The sequence below is a fragment of the Martes martes genome, assembly GCF_963455335.1.
Source record: "Martes martes genome assembly, chromosome: 6".
Classification (NCBI taxonomy): Eukaryota; Metazoa; Chordata; class Mammalia; order Carnivora; family Mustelidae; genus Martes; species Martes martes.
The window spans coordinates 41,622,872-41,639,537 of record NC_137893.1 but is presented as its reverse complement, the minus strand read 5'-3'; the positions used below and the strand labels follow the sequence as shown (position 1 = coordinate 41,639,537).

At 36.0% G+C, this 16,666-nt stretch overlaps 1 protein-coding gene across 3 annotated transcripts in view; it reads right to left on the bottom strand.

The window, feature by feature from the left end:
• RNGTT (RNA guanylyltransferase and 5'-phosphatase) overlaps positions 1-16,666 on the bottom strand; it is a 328,397-nt gene that overhangs the window by 129,290 nt on the left and 182,441 nt on the right. For all 3 annotated transcript variants that reach the window (XM_080807179.1, XM_080807180.1, XM_080807181.1), the window contains one exon: positions 727-827. In XM_080807179.1, the coding sequence (XP_080663305.1) occupies positions 727-827 (101 nt within the window). The remainder of the gene's footprint in view (positions 1-726; positions 828-16,666) is intronic.

Sequence of the window (16,666 nt, the reverse complement as noted above, 5' to 3'; positions counted from 1 at the left end):
AAAAGCAGATGCTTAACCATCTGAGCTACCCAGGTGCCCCTAATTATGAAAAATCTTAATGAAAGTCAACAATTAAACCATGAAGAAATGTTTTTGCTATCCAAATGCAAGCCTGAAGTAGTTTCTTTCGAAGTAAAAAAGACCTACTTCAAAACACTTAGATGTAACAACCATGATCATATCTTAATTTATAATTCAGTTGGCAGGAATTGTCAAGCAAAATCTATTTTCACTTTTACAATTTAACAAAGTTCATTTTTTTGTATTAGAAATAACTGGGGGCGCCTGGGTGGCTCAGTGGGTTAAGGCCTCTGCCTTCAGCTCAGGTCATGATCCCAGGGTCCTGAGATCAAGCCCCACATCGGGCTCTCTGCTCATCAGGGAGCCTGCTTCCCTTCCTCTCTCTCTCTCTGCCTCTCTGCCTACTTGTGATCTCTGTCAAATAAGTAAATAAAATCTTAAAAGAAAAAAAAAAGAAAAAAAGAAATAACTGTACTTTTGAAGGCCAAAATGTTAGTAGATCTTACAGATGAAAATCAGATGTTAGGATACAAAACGTTAGTTCTAACAGCTGAAAATCAGATGTACAGGTATGTATGTACATTGTAAAAATAAAGTATTTTACTTTTGAGGGGGTAAAGTATATGTCAAGTATCCAGTAAACAGTGAAGCCTTATACAAACAGCATTATTTCACGTAAAAATGGTGGCAAAAGTGCATACTTACCCTTCTCCTCCCATTCTTGTTATCTTTAGGCGGAAATCCACAGAATTTAGACTGGGAGGCTTCCATTTCAAAATATCATCACATCGACCAGGTTTGTATTTCTAAAATGAATTAAAATGACAATGGTTAATAAGAAGTTAAAAAGTTAAATATATCAACTCGTTTTTATAGTATGCTTTGTACTTTTTTAAACTGAAGTATAGCTGATATACCATGTTACGTACATTTCAGGTATGCAACATAGAAGTTTGACAGTTTTACATATTCTACAAACACACTGCTCACCACAAAAAGTGCAGTTACCATCTGTCACCACACAGTTATTACAGTATTACTGACTATAGTCCCTAGGCTGTACTTTTCATCATTGTGACTTATTTATAATTGGAAATTTGAGACTCTTAAGTGAAATTTTATTTTTATTTTAAAGCAAAATTACTACTTCTTTTCTGAATTTAAGTTTTATCTCCAACTGATGAGCAAAGCTAGATACCTACCTGCTTGGTGATAGCCTTTCTCCGTTTTCTGCCAAAGCATGCAGACCCTCGTTTGTGAAAGTCCAGAAAAAAAATGAAACCTGTTATTCTCTCCAATCATTTTATGACTTAAAGGGAGTTTGATCATTATTTAAAAGTTGTTTTTTCTTGTTCAGCTTTATTGCGGGATAATTCACAAAGAATAAAATTAATGAGTGGTTTTTTGTTTTTTTTTAAGATTTTTATTTATTTGAGAGAGAGAAAGTCAGGACACAAGGAGGGGCAGAGGAAGAGAGAGAAGCAGATTCCTGGCTGAGCAGGGAGCCCGACATGGGGTTCCATCCATTTGACCTGAGCCAAAGGTAGACTCTTACCTGACTGAGCCACCCAGATACCCCTAACAACTGACTTTTAACTCATGGATACAAGTATATAACCACTATCAAAATAATGATATATAGCACTCAATCACCCCAAAGTTCCCTCCTGACATCTGCACTCAATTCCTTCCAACTCTCTGGCAACAGAGACCTTCTTCTTACACTATACCTGTGCCTGTTTTAGAATTCATAAGAAATTCTTAACCTAAGTTTTTGCGATCAGTGCTAGAGCATATATAAGCAGTTTGTTCCCTTTTACTACTGAATGGGATTCCATTTTTTGTATATACCACAAACTGCTCACGCATTTACAGGCTAATGCCTATTTGGGTTTCCAGGTTTAGGCAATTATGAATGATGCTGCTCTGAACATTTCTGTCGACATGTTTTCCTAACTTGGGTAAATATCTAGGAGCAGAATGGCTGGGTCACATGGTAAATATATATTTAACATTATAAGAAACTCTCAAATTGTTTTAAAAAGTGGCCGTAACACTTTCCATTCCCACCGGTAATATATGAGAGGTCAATTTGCTCTGTATCAACTCCAGGACTAGGTACTGTTGGTCATTTTAATTCGGAAGCATATCTCATAATTTTAACTTGCGTTTCTCTAATGAAAGATCTTTTCCTCATCTTTTTCATTTTTTACTTAAATTCAATTAGCTAACATATAATACATTATTTTCTGATATAATGTTCAATGAGTCATTAGATGCATATAAGACCCACTGCTCATCACATCATGTGCCATTCTTAATGCCCATCACCTATTTACCCCATCCCCTTATCCACTTCCCATTCCCCAACCCTCAGTTTGTTTCCCAGAGTCAAGAGTCTCTCATGGTTTGTCTCTCCCTCTGATTTCTTCCCATTCAGTTTTCCCTCCCCGTCCCTATGATCTTCTGCGCTATTCCTTATATTCCACATGTAAGTGAAACCATGTGGTAATTGTCTTTCTCTGCTTGACTTATTTCACTTAGCATAATTCCTTCCAGTTCCAACCACATTGATGTAAATGATAGGTATTCATCCTTTCTGATGGCTGAGTAATATTCTATTGTATATATGAACCACATCTTCTTTATCCATTCACCTGTTGAAGGACATCTCAGCTTGTTCCACAGTGTGGCTATTGCGCACATTGTTGCTATGAACATTGGGGTGCATGTGCCCTTCTTTTCACTACAACTGTATCCCTGGGGTAAATAACCAGTAGTGCAATTGCTGGGTCATAGGGTAGCTCTATTTTTAACTTCTTGAGGCACCTCCATACTGTTTTCCGAATGGCTGTACCAGCTTGCATTCCCATCAAAACTCTAAGAGGGTTCCCCTTTCTCCACATCCTTGCCAACATTTGTTGTTCCCTGCCTTGTTAATTTTAGCCATTCTAACTGGTGTAAGGTGGTATCTCATTGTGGTTTTGATTTGTATTTCTCTGATGGCAAATGATGTGGAGCATTTTTTCATGTGTCTGTTGAACATCTATTAAGTCTTCTTTGGAGAATTGTCTTTCCATGTCTTCTGCCCATTTCTTGGCTTGATTATGTGTTCTCTGGGTGTTGAGTTTGTTAAGTTCTTTATATATCTTGGATACCAGCCCTTTATCTGATCTCATTTGCAAATATCTTCTCCCACTCCATAGGTTGCCTTTTAGTTCTGTTGACTGCTTCCTTTGCTGTGCAAAACTTTTTATCCTGATGGAAGTCCCAATAGCTCATTTTTGCTTTTGTTTCCCTTGCCTTAGAGATGTTATCTTGCAAGAAGTTGCTGTGGGGGTCAATGAGGTTAGTACCTGTGTTCTCCTCTAGGATTTTGATAGATTCCTGTCTCACATTTAGGTCTTTCATCCATTTTGAGTTTCTCTGTGTACAGTATAAGAGAATGGTCCCATTTCATTCCTCTGCAGGTGGCTGTCCCATTTTCCCAGTACCATTTATTGATGAGACTGACTTTTTTCCATTGGATATTCTTTCCTGCTTTGTTGAAGATTAGTTGACCATAGAGTTGAGGGTCCAGTTCTGGGTTCTCTATTCTGTTCCACTGATCTAAATGTCTGTTTGTGCCAGTATTTTGCTATTTTGATGATCACAGCTTTGCACTAGAGCTTGAAGTCAGGCATTCTGATGCCCCCAGCTTTGGTTTTCTTTTTCAACATTCTCCTGGCTATTTGGAGCCTTTTCTGGATCAATACAAATTTTAGGATCGTTAGTCCAGCTCTGTGAAAAATGTCAATGGTATTTTGGTAGGGACTGCATTGAACAGACTGCTCTAGGTAGCATGCCATTTTAACAGTATTTGTTCTTCCAATCCATAATCATGGAACATTTTTCCATTTCTTTGTGTCTTCCTCCATATCTTTCATAAGTGTTCTATAGTTTTCTGAGTCCAGATTCTTTGCCTCTTCGGTTAGGTTTGTTCCTGGGTATCTTATGGTTTTCCATGCAATTATAAATAGAATCGATTCCTTAATTCCTCTTTCTTGTGCCTCATTGTTAGTGTATAGAAATGCAAGTCATTTCTGTGCATTGATTTTATGTCCTGCATTTTGCTGAATTCCTATACGAGTTCTATCAGTGTTGGGGTGGAGTCCTTTGGGTTTTCCACATAGAGTATTGTGTCATCGACAAAGAGTGAGGGTTTGATTTCTTCTTTGCCGATTCGGATGCTTTTTACTTCTTTTTGTTGTCTGACTGCTGAGTCTAGGACTTGTAAATACTATGTTGAATAGCAGTGGTGATAGTGGACATCCCTGACTTTAGGGGAAAAGCTCTCCATTTTTTCCCATTGAGAATGATATTCGCTGTGGGCTTTTCATAGATGGCTTTTATGATATTGAGGTATGTTCCCTCTGTCCCTACACTGTGAAGCATTTTAATCAAGAAAGGAAGCTGTACTTTGCCAAATATTTTTCTGCATCTATTGAGAGGATCATATGGTTCTTGTTCTTTCTTTTATTTATGTAGTGTATCACATTGATTGATTTACAGATGTTGAATCCTTGCAGCCCAGAGATAAATCCCACTTGATCATGGTGAATAATCCTTTTAATGTACTGTTGGATCCTCTTGGCTAGTATCTTGGTGAGAATTTTTGCATCCATGTTCATCAGGGATATGGGTCTTTAATTCTCCTTTTTGATGTGGTCTTTGTCTAGTTTTGGGATCAAGGTAATGCTGGCCGCACAGAAGGAATTTGGAAGTTTTCCTTCCATTTCGATATTTTGAAACAGCTTTAGGAGAATAGGTATTATTTCTTCTTTAAATGTTTGGTAGAATTCCCCTGAGAAGCCACCTGGCCCTGACTCTTGTTTTTGGGGGAGGTTTGTGAATACTGCTTTAATTTCCTTGCTGGTCATGGGTCTGTTCAGATTTTCTACCTCTTCCTGTTTCAGTTTTTGTAGTTTCTAAGTTTCCAAGAAAGCATCCATTTCTTCCAGATTGCCGAATTTGTTAGTATATAGTTTCTTATAGTATGTTCTTATAAATGTTCTTATAATCTTATATAATTCTTCAGTGTTGGTTGTGATCTCTCCTTTCATTCGTTATTTTATTAATTTGGGTCCTTTCTCTTTTCTTTTGCATAAGTCTAGCCAGAGGTTTATCAATCTTATTAATTCTTTCAAAGAACCAGCTCCTGTTTTCATTGATCTGTTCTACTGGTCTTTGGTTTCTATTTCACTGATTTCTTCTCTAATCTTTATTATTTCTCTTGCTTGGTTTAGGCTTTATTTGCTTTTCTTTCTCCAAGTGTACAATAGCTTGTGTATTTGGGAGTTTCCTAATTTTTTGAGAGAGGCTTGTATTGCTATGTACTTCCCTCTTAGGGCCACCTTTGCTATATCCCAAAGGTTTTGAACCAAAGTGCTTTCTTCTCATTAGTTTCTGTGAATTTTTTAAATTCTTCTTTAACTTCCTAGTTGACCCATTCATTCTTTTGTAGGATGCTCTTTAACCTCCAAGTGTTCAAGTTCCTCCCAAATTTCTTCTTGTGACTGAGTTCATTTCAGAGCACTGTGGTCTGAAAATATGCAAGAAATAATCTCAATCCTTTGGTATCAGTTGAGACCTGATTTGTGACCCTGGATGTGACCTATTCTGGAAAAAGTTCCATGTGCACTTGAGAAGAATGGGTATTCTGTTGCTTTGGGATGAATTGTTCTGTATGTAACTCTGAAGTTCATCTGGTCCGGGGGTGTCATTCAAAGCCCTTGTTTCTGTGTTGATCTTCTGCTTAGATGATCTGTCCATTACTAGGAGTGAGGTGTTAAAGTCCCCAACTATTAATGTATTATCAATGTGTTTCTTTACTTTGGTTATTAATTGGTTTATATAACTGGCTGCTCCCACACTGGGGGCATAGGTATTTACAATTGCTAGATATTCTTGCTGGATAGACCCTTTAATTTTGATACAGTATCCCTCTACAACTCTTATTACAGTCTTTGGTTTAAAATCTAGTTCATCTGATATGAGGATTGCTACCCCAGCTCTCTTCTGCAGTCCATTAGTGTGGTAAATGGTTCTCCACCTCCTCACTTTCAGTCCGGAGGTGTCTTTAGGTCTAAAACAAGTCTCTTGTAGACAGTATATGGATGGTTCTTGATTTTTTATCCAATCTGATACCCTTAGTCTTTTGGTTGGAACATTTAGCCCATTTACATTCAGAGTAACTATTAAAACATATGAACTTAGTGCCACTGTATTGCCTGTAAAGTTTCTGTTTCTGTAGATTGTCTCTGTTTCTTTCTGGTCCATGAAAGAAGATCTTAAAGATCTTTTAATGTGCTTATTTGCTATCTGTGTATCTTCTTTGGTAAAGTGTCTATTCAAAACTTTACCCTTATTCTTAAAAGGTTATCTCCTTTTATTGGCTTATAAGAGTTGTTTATATATTCTGAATAAATACACTTGGTGGAATGTATATACTGCAAATATTGTCTACCAGTCTTTGTTTTGCCTTTTCATTTTCTTAATTTCTTTTGATGAGTAATTCTTTTTATTTTAATGAAGCCCAAAATCAATTTTTCCAGCTTTACTGAGCTATGACTGAGAAAAAATTTAAGTTCTGTATAACATGATGTTTTGATATATGTATAAACTGTGAAATGACTACCACAATCAAGCTAACATATCCATCATCTCACATAATTTCATTTTTGTGGGCATGTGGCAAGAGCATTTAAGATCTACTCTCTTAGGAAATTTCAAGTATACATATTATTAGTCATAGTCACCATGTTCACATTAGGTCTCCAGAATTTATTCACCTTGTGATAGAAAGTTGTTACCCTTTGATCAGTATCTTCTCTTCTCACCTATCCCCAGTCTCTAGCAACCATGTCCTCTCTCTGTTATGATGTGTTCAACTTTTCTTTTTTTCCGTTAAAGATTCCATTTATATGTGAGATCATGTGATATTTGTCTAGCTTATTTCATTTAGCATAAAGTACTTCACCTTCATCCATGTTGTCACAAATGGCAGGATTTCCTTCTTTCCTTAAGACTGAATAATATTCCATATATATATATATATATATATATATATATATATATATATATGTATACACACACACACACACACACTATATTTTATCTATTCATCTGTTGATGGACACTTGGGTGGTTTCCGTATCTTGGTTACTATGAATAATTCTGCAGTAAACATGGGAAGTCTCAATTACTGTGACTTTATCGTAAGTTTTGAAATCTCATTGTGTAAGTCCTTAAACTTTATTCTTTTCCCAAACCCTCCTAGCTAAGGTTGCATTTATATTTCCACAAAAATTTTAAAATCGGCTGATCAATTTCTATAAAAAATAAATCTACTGGAATCTTATTTAAGATTGCAGTGAATCAAAAGGTCGATTTGGAGAGACACGGCATCTTAACACTGAATCTTCCAATTCATGAACGCTACAAATATATTTATTTAGGTCTTCCAAAATTTTCTCAGCAACACTGTCTGGTTTTCAATATATGAATCTTAAGACAAGTTTTCTTAAATTCATTCCTCATAATTTAATATTTTGATCGAACTATCAATATAAAAAATCAATTGTGTTTCTATACAACAGCAATGAAAACAATCCAAAAAGGAAAGCAATTCCATTTATAATAACATCTAAAAGAACAAAATTCCTAGGAATAAATTCAACCAAGGAAGTAAATGGTCTTTATACTGAAAACTGCCAAACCTTACTGAAAAAGTTAAAGACCTAAAAGTTGGAAAACATCTAGTGTTCATACATAGTGTGATATTGTGATTTATAGTAAGAAATATATATTTGGTCTTCATCCTGCTTCTGGTACAGAGCTCCTAAAACCCTTGGAATTCCAGGGTTCCAGTGATGAGTACAATAAAGGTCTTTTGTTCTGTCAAGTGAGGTGGATTTTGGAAAGCACTTAATTAATGTTGAGGACTGGTGGCCAGAGCAGCCAACCATGTGATTAGAGGATAGGAATTTTCAGTCCCTCCCCCTCTGACTTCTAGGGAAGAGAGAAAGGCTGGACATTAGATCAATCGCCAATGGTCACTGATCTAATCAATCATGACTAAGTAATGAAGACTCCATGGGAAAACACACACACACACACACACACACACACAACAACAAAAGGAGAGGGTTCAGAGAGCTTCTAGGTTGGTGACCATGTGAAAATTCGGGGAGAGTTGCAAGGTTAGAAAGGGCATGAAAATTCTGTGCCCCTTCCCAATTCCTTTGTCTATGGATGGATTCCATCTAGCAAATTAATCAAACCTGAGGAGAGGGTCATGGAAACCTCAGATTTATAGTCAGTTGGTCAGAAGTACAGGTAATAACTGGGCTTGCCCCTGGCATCCAAAGGGAAGGGGGAAGGCAGAAATCTTGTAGGACTGAGTCTTCAACCTGTGGAATTTGATACTACCTCCAAGTGTCAGAATTGAGTTAATTATAGGACACCCAGCTGGTGTCATAGAATTACTTGTTGATGTGGGGAACCAACATATACATCACACACTGGAAATGGTCTCAATTTAGGTATCAAAATTTAGGAAGACTGAATATCGCTAGGATGTTAATACTACCCAAAGCAATCTGTAGATTCAACATAATCCCTATCAAAATTCCAACAGCCTTTTGCATAGAAATAAAAAAGCTGATCCCCATATTCATATAGAATTACAAGAGACCCAAGAAAACCAAAACAATATTGAAAAGAGAATGACAAAGTTGGAGGATTCAGACATCCCAATTTCAAACCTTAGTACAAGGCTACTGTTAATCAAAACAGAGATACTGGCATAAAGGTAGACACAGACCAATGGAAAAGAACTGAGAGTACAGAAATAAACTTATATGTCAATAGCCAATGATTTTTTTTTTTTACAAGGATGCAAAGTCCATTCAATGGGGAGAGAATATTCTCTTGATGATGCTGGGATAGCTAGATTTCCACATGCAAAATATAATGAAGTTGGATTGCTATCTCCCACTATATAAAAAACTAATTAAAAATGGACCAATGTTGGGGGCTTGGGTGGCTCAGTCGATTGAGTGTCTGACTCTTGATTTTGTTCTGGGTCATGATCTTGGAGTTGTGAGATCAAGTCCTCCATTAGGCTCCATGCCCAGTGGGGAGTCTGCTTGAAGATTCTCTCCTTTTCCATCTTTCCCTCCCCCTGCTTTCTCTAAAATAAATTAATTATTTATAAAATAAATAATTTTATAATTATAATAAAATAAATATATTTTTTAAAGATTTTATTTATTTATTTGACAGACAGATCACAAGTAGGCAGAGAGGCAGGCAGAGAGAGAAGGGAGGAAGCAGGCTCCCTGCTGAGCAGAGAGCCCGATGCGGGGCTCGTTCCCAGGACGCTGGGATCATGACCTGAGCTGAAGGCAGCGGCTTTAACCCACTGAGCCATCCAGGCGCCCCAAAATAAATAATTTTATAATTAATTATAATAAATACATTTTCTCTCTCTAAAATAAATAAATATACATTTTTAAATGGACCAGTAACCTAAATATAACAACTAAAACCATACAACTCTTAGAAGAAAACATGGGTACATTTTTATAATCTTGGATTCTCAGATATGAGACAAAAAGCACAAGAAATAAAAGAAAAAAATAAAGGTAAACTGATCTTCATCAAATTAAAAAACTGTTGTGCAGCAAAGGAAACAGTCAACAAAACAAAGAGGCAACCATGGAATGGGAGAACATATTTGCAAATGACACTACAGACAAAGGGCTGATATCCAAGACCTATAAAGAATTCCTCAAACTCAAAACACACAAAACAGATAATCATGTCAAAAAATGGGCAGAAGACATGAATATACACTCCTCCAAAGAAGACACACAAATGGCTAACAGACACATGAAAAAATGTTCATCATCACTAGCCATCAGGGAGATTCAAATCAAAACCACATTGAGATTCCACCTTACACCAGTTAGAATGGCCAAAATTAACAAGTCAGTAAACAAGAAGTGTTGGAGAGGGTGCAGAGAAAGGGGAACCCTCTTACACTGTTGGTGGGAGTGCAAGTTGGTGCAGCCACTTTGGAAAACAGTGTGGAGATTCCTCAAAAAATTAAAAATAGAGCTACCCTATGACCCTGCAATTGCACTACTGGGTATTTACACCAAAGATACAGATGTAGTGAAAAGAAGGGCCATATGCACCCCAATGTTCACAGCTGCAATGGCCACAGTCGCCAAACTGTGGAAAGAACCAAGATGCCCTTCAACAGACGAATGGATAAAGAAGATATGGTCCAAAACCATAACAGACTCTTAATCTCACAAAAGAAACTGAGGGTTGCTGGGGGAAAGGGCATAGGGAGTGGGTGGTGGGGTTATGGACACTGGGGAGGGTATGTGCTATGGTGAGTGCTGTGAAGTATGTAAACCTGGCGATTCACAGACCTGTACCCTTGGGGCTAATAATACATTAAATGTTTATTTAAAAATTTAAAAATTATTTTTTAAAAAAAGAAGATATGGTCCATATATACAATGGAGTATTGTGCCTCCATCAGAAAAGATGAATACCCAACTTTTGTATCAACATGGATGGGACTGGAAGAGATTATGCTGAGTGAAATAAGTCAAGCAGAGAGAGTCAAGTTATATGGTTTCACTTACTTGTGGAGCATATGAATAACACAGAGGACATAGGGAGATGGAGAGGAGAAGTGAGATGGGGGAAATCGGAGGGGCAGACAAACCATGAGAGACTATGGACTCTGAGAAACAAACTGAGGGTTTTGGAGGGGAGGAAGGTAGGGGTTGGTGAGCCTGGTGGTGGGTATTAGGGTGGGCATGTACTGCATGGAGCACTGGGTGTGGTGCATAAACAATGAATTCTGGAACACTGAAAAGAAATAAAATAAAATAAATAAAATGGGAAAAAAAATGAAAAAAAAAGATTAAAAAATAAATAAAAAACTTGTACATCATAAGACATTATCAAGAAAATGAAAAGATGATCTACAGAATGGGAGAGAAAATGCAAATCATATATCTAATAAGGATTTAATACCCAAAATATATAAAGAACTCCTACAACTCAATAACAAAAGACAAACAATACAATTTAAAAATTGTCAGGGGTGCCTGGGGTGCTCAGTTGAGCATCGAACTCTTCATCTCAGCTCAGGTCCTGCTATCAGGATCCTGAGTATAAGCCCCACATTCGAATCAAATAGACATTTCTACATAGAAGATATAAAAAGTCCAATAAGCACATAAAGCTAAACCATGAAAATAATGTAAATCAAAATCACAATGGGATGCCACTTCATACCTACTAGGGTGGCTTTGATTTGTCTTAAAAGGGGGGGGACAAGTGTTAGAATACAGAGAAATTAGAACCCACATATATTACTATACGGAAAAAAAAAATGATGCAGCCACTACAGATAACAGTTTGACAGTTCCTCAAAAAGTTAAACACAGAATTATCCTATGATTCAGCAACCCTAACTTAGGTACACAGCCAAAAAAATTGAAAACAGGGACTCAAACAGATACTTATAGATGCAAATGTTTGGTGCAGAATTATTCACCATAGTCAAAAGGTGGAAACCTAAGTTCCATCACCATATGAATGGATAAACAAAATATGCTATGTACATACAATGGACTATTCAGCCATAAAAAGAAATGAAGTTCTAATACATGTTACAAAATGAATGAATCTCGAAAACACTATGCTAAGTGAAATAAGCCAGACACAAAAAGACAAAAACTGTATGACTACACCTACATGAAATATCCAGAATAGGCAAATTCATAGTGATAAGAGGTACGAGGGGGTGGGGGACATATAAGTTATTGCTATCCATGCAATTAAAGAGACTATAGGGAAAAAAATGTTTTAAATGTATTCTGGGAACATAGTAAAAAGAGGAAATATTTTACGTGAGTGAATTAGTAACTGATTATAGAGGAATGATCATTGTAAGCCTTGACAGATGGATAATATTCACTTATGTAGACCTGAGCATGAAGTAAACATGGTAAAACATAGGAGTAGAAAATTATAGGATCTACTGAAAGAGAGGCAAGTATATATATTCAGCAAGGGCATTAAGAATGGAGCCATATTATGAGAAAGATACTCATCAGGAAGGAAAAATTACTAAGAACTCTCTACTACTAGTATTTTTCTTAAATATAAAAGTCAAATTGCATTCTAATACATTTTTATAAATCTGGGAAAACTGCAAAAACCCTAGTCACAGGATTACTTATTTCAAACAGAAATCCACATAATGACAAATTTAGTTTGCCTTGTTTTACTACAAAGACAAACCACTGGCCTTGAAAGGAAAGATATTTTATCTGTAGCAAAGTTAAGAATACATGCTATTTCCTCCAAGTCTTATGTTTAAACATGAATGAATATAAAATCAAATATATAATATTTCAATGGAAATTTCATCCATTTCTTTGCCCTGAAAGATTCATTTAGGTAACATATTTACCTTGGGATAATAACACATAAATCCCTTTAAACTTACTGAATATAAAGTTTTTTAAATGCTAAAACCGTAAAATTTTCCAGTTGTCAACCCACTAATGAAAACAATCTGATAAAATTTAATCTTTTTTCTAATAAAGCACACCTGACAGAAATGTCATAGACCTTTTGGCGAGAGTGGTTCGCTATTGCTATCGAGAGGTTAAAAAAAAAGTAAGGGAAGAAAGTAAAGTCAGCACCCCACCTTAACACCATTTACAACCTCTGCCAAGGGAATGTCATCCTTAGAGACAAACCATCAATTTGCTTCCGCTCTCTGTTTATCTACAACTATGAGTATGGGACCACTTAAAAACCAATACCAATCTAAGTTATTAAATATAGGAAAGTTTAATGGTGTACAGTTTGAAAATATTTCATAACAGGTAGCTAATGACAAATTTTGAGAAGAATTTTAAATCTATAATATTATTTGTATAATAAACATTAAATATCCTTCAATTCTTCTCTCTGGAAATTAAGACTCAATCTTCAATCTAATGAGAAAACAGCATGTACTAATTCTGTTTTTTCACAGCAATAATTCAGAAATTTAAGTCATTCCTCAACTCACTGCACACTAAACCATTTATTAATCTGAAATACTAGACTTAATATTATTGGGAATTTCAAAGCACCTTTATGAAAATTAATGAAATTCATAATAGATTTTAGAAAATTATACTTTAAAATACCATAGTTCTCAATTACTGAATGTAAATTCTACAATGACATAGATTCTATGAGTAAAATGTATTAAAATACTTATTAGAATGTAAATTCTACTCCTGTGAAAAACATGTCTAATTATGTGCCTACAAAACACCTAGTAAAATCCTCAATAAATACTTGATAAATAAACATAATGAAGTGAAAAATTTTAAATGTATTATGGAGTATTAATCTCTGGTACATTTGAATATATTTTTAAAATAGAATAATTCAGATTATGAAATGATTTAAATTAGCAATATTTATGAAAGACTACACATATCAATCACTCCAAAAAAAATCCTTTTTTCATGATCCCCAAAATAATAAAGGCAAAGACATTATATAATACAGGGACTTAGCTTTTAAAATTAGATATTTATGGGTGCCTGGGTGACTCAGTCAGTTAAGCCTCTGCCTTCAACTCAGGTCATAATCTCAGGGTCCTGGGATCAAGTCCCCTATTAGGCTCCCTGCTCAGCAGGGAGTCTACCTCTCCCTCTGCCCTTCCCCCTCCCTCTGCCCTTCCCCCTTACTCGTCCTCTCACTCTCTCTCTCCCACTTGGCAAAAATAAAATTGTTTGAAAAAATTTATAAAATCAAATATTTATGAGTTATCAAACTTAAAATACAGAATCTTGCTGAACTATAAACATGGAAACAAAAATATCCTTTCAAGCTACAATTATCAGGGTTAATTAGGGAAAAATACATTTTAATTTCATTAAATTCACTAACATGTATCTAGATAAAAATAATTAGCAAAGCTATATTTAACTAATACATATAATACTTAGTGCAACAGAAATAAATCTGGCTTTACCAGGTAAGCTGTTCTAAGTAAAAAACTGGGGATAGGTTATGTCTGAAAGCAATCACCAATATAACCTGAGTTATCCATGATCCTCTTAAGGAAAAAATGTAATTAATGCAAATTCAGACAACAGAATACGGTATTTGAGAAAGTATTTACCAAATGGGAACAGAATTTGGCTTAGAGATAAAAGATGGCCATATGCCATAAGGAAGTCTCTAAAACTTAGAGAGGAAATGAAATGGAGGCATAAGTGATATATTTGTTGGATAAAGCAGTGGTTCTCAATAGGGGCGATTTTATCCGATCCCCAGCCCCCACCCAACCCCGGTATTTGGCCATGCCGACATTTTTGGTTGTCAACTAGGGAAGGGGAGGGAGTAATGCTGCCATCTAGTGGGTAGAGACCAGAGGTGTTGCTAAACTTGAAACCTACATGGCCGCTGCTCACCGCAAAGAATTATCCAGCTCAAAATGTCAATGGTACCAAAGTTGAGAAACTCTGATGTAAAGGAAGCTATAGGAACAATAGCAAAAGCGGCAAGATATTTAGTTCCTTTTTGCCTCTACTAACTTCATGATTTTAAGCAAGTTCAAAGTGGAGCTTTATCTATTTCCCTTGTAAAAATGCAGTTAATAGTATCTTGCTTAAACATGATATCTAAAGCAGAGCTATCTCATACTTTGTAACCCTATGCTCCTCTATGATTCCCACTAGTAAAATGTCAGCAATTATGTTATCATATTCCCTCTAGGCCCTACACTGAAACCTGAGACAGAATGCCTTCTTTACAAGGATCACACCTTGAAGCTAAGAAAGATCCCTGGTCTTACCATAATATTAGTTTTATTTTTATTGTCCTAGCATTTAGTTTTAAGGAAAACAGGAGAAATCCTAATTGGTATAATTAGCTATAATGCTACAGGACAGAAGAGTAAAACAACTCCAGACTTAGTGGCTTGGGTAGATCCTTTGTCCATATTTCACGGAAAAGCAAATAGCAAATATCTCTGGTGCAAAATTGACAAATATAAATACCCTGTATGGAAGATAAGTCATTCATTCAATACTAAGTACATAGTATGTGCCTAGTACCACACTAGCTGGAGAAGACACAAAGTAACAAAACAGTGACCTCAACCACAGTGAGGCTTTTAATCTAATCTGCAAGAGATAATAAAGGTGTTAAAAAAAAAAAAACCACCTAAAGAAGAGTTGCTAAGGAAGTACAACAAAGACATCAAAATCAGAGGGATGGGGGAAAGGAAGTCTTCCTGAATAAGAAAAATGCATAAAATGAATTTTTAAAAACAGGTTATAAGATTCTAAGTAATGGGACCAGGAACATAATCTGAATTGAGGGGAAGTTAGTTCAAGTTTTCTGAGACTAAATTGGCTCATTACTTTATGCTGTTCTTGTTGATGTAAAATGGGGGGAAGAACCATTCTCCCAATAAAACTATGTCAAGGCAATCATTTGGTATTCCATTTCTGAAAGGTGACAAACTTGGTAGAGACAGTAAGGAGAGGTATCATGGAAAGACTCAGAGGAAGAAAATGGAGACTTCCCAGTTCCCAAAAGCTTGCTGACATTTCTCATTTACTTACAAAGTTTTACCGCTACTTCTGGAAATTGAAGTTGTAATTCGAGAGTAAAATTATAAGAGGGGGCACCTGGGTGGCTCAGTGGGTTAAGTCTCTGCCTTTGGTTCGGGTCATGATCTCAGGGTGCTGGGATCGAGCCCCGCATCGGGCTCTCTGCTTGGCGGGGAGCCTGCTTCCCCCTCTCTCTCTGCCTGCCTCTCTGTCTACTTGTGATCTGTCTCTCTCTGTCAAATAAATAAACAAAATCTTTTAAAAAAAATTATAAGAGAATTGATTTAGTTTCTTGGTTTATTCAGGTTACTCAAAAACATTCAGATTACTATTTCTACTATCTTATTCACAAGTCTAATTAATTTCTTCTTGCTGTTGTTTTAATATAAAATAACCTATGGCTTACATTTCTAATGAAACAACTTCTGAAAAAACTATAATTATACAAAGACTTCCGAAACTTCAGCTTTAGTTTCTGTATGTAGGCAGTTCCACAGAACTACAGTGATTTTAAAATTTAGCCAATAAGAAAACTGGAATAATGACAGGTTAGGGGTGCCTGGATGGCTCAGTTGGTTAATCATTTGCCTTCGGCTCAAGTTAAGATCCCAGGGTCCTGGGATCAAGCCCCACATTAGGCTCCCTGCTCAACAGAGAGCCTACTTCTCCCACTCCCTCTGCTGCTCCCCCTGTTTGTGTGTTCTCTCTCATCTCTTTCTCTAATAAATAAATAAAATCTTAAAAAAAAAAAGGTTAAATAAAAATACTCAGTATCCAGACCAGTTAATAGACCTGAATAAGAATACTAGAAAAATGAGGGGCCCTGACAACATGCAGTAAACTCCCCTTTTTACAGATAAACAAATTGATAACCAGAATGGTTACAACTTGTTCAAAAAAATTCCCAAATCACAGTAGTACAAAAATCTTCATGCCATTAA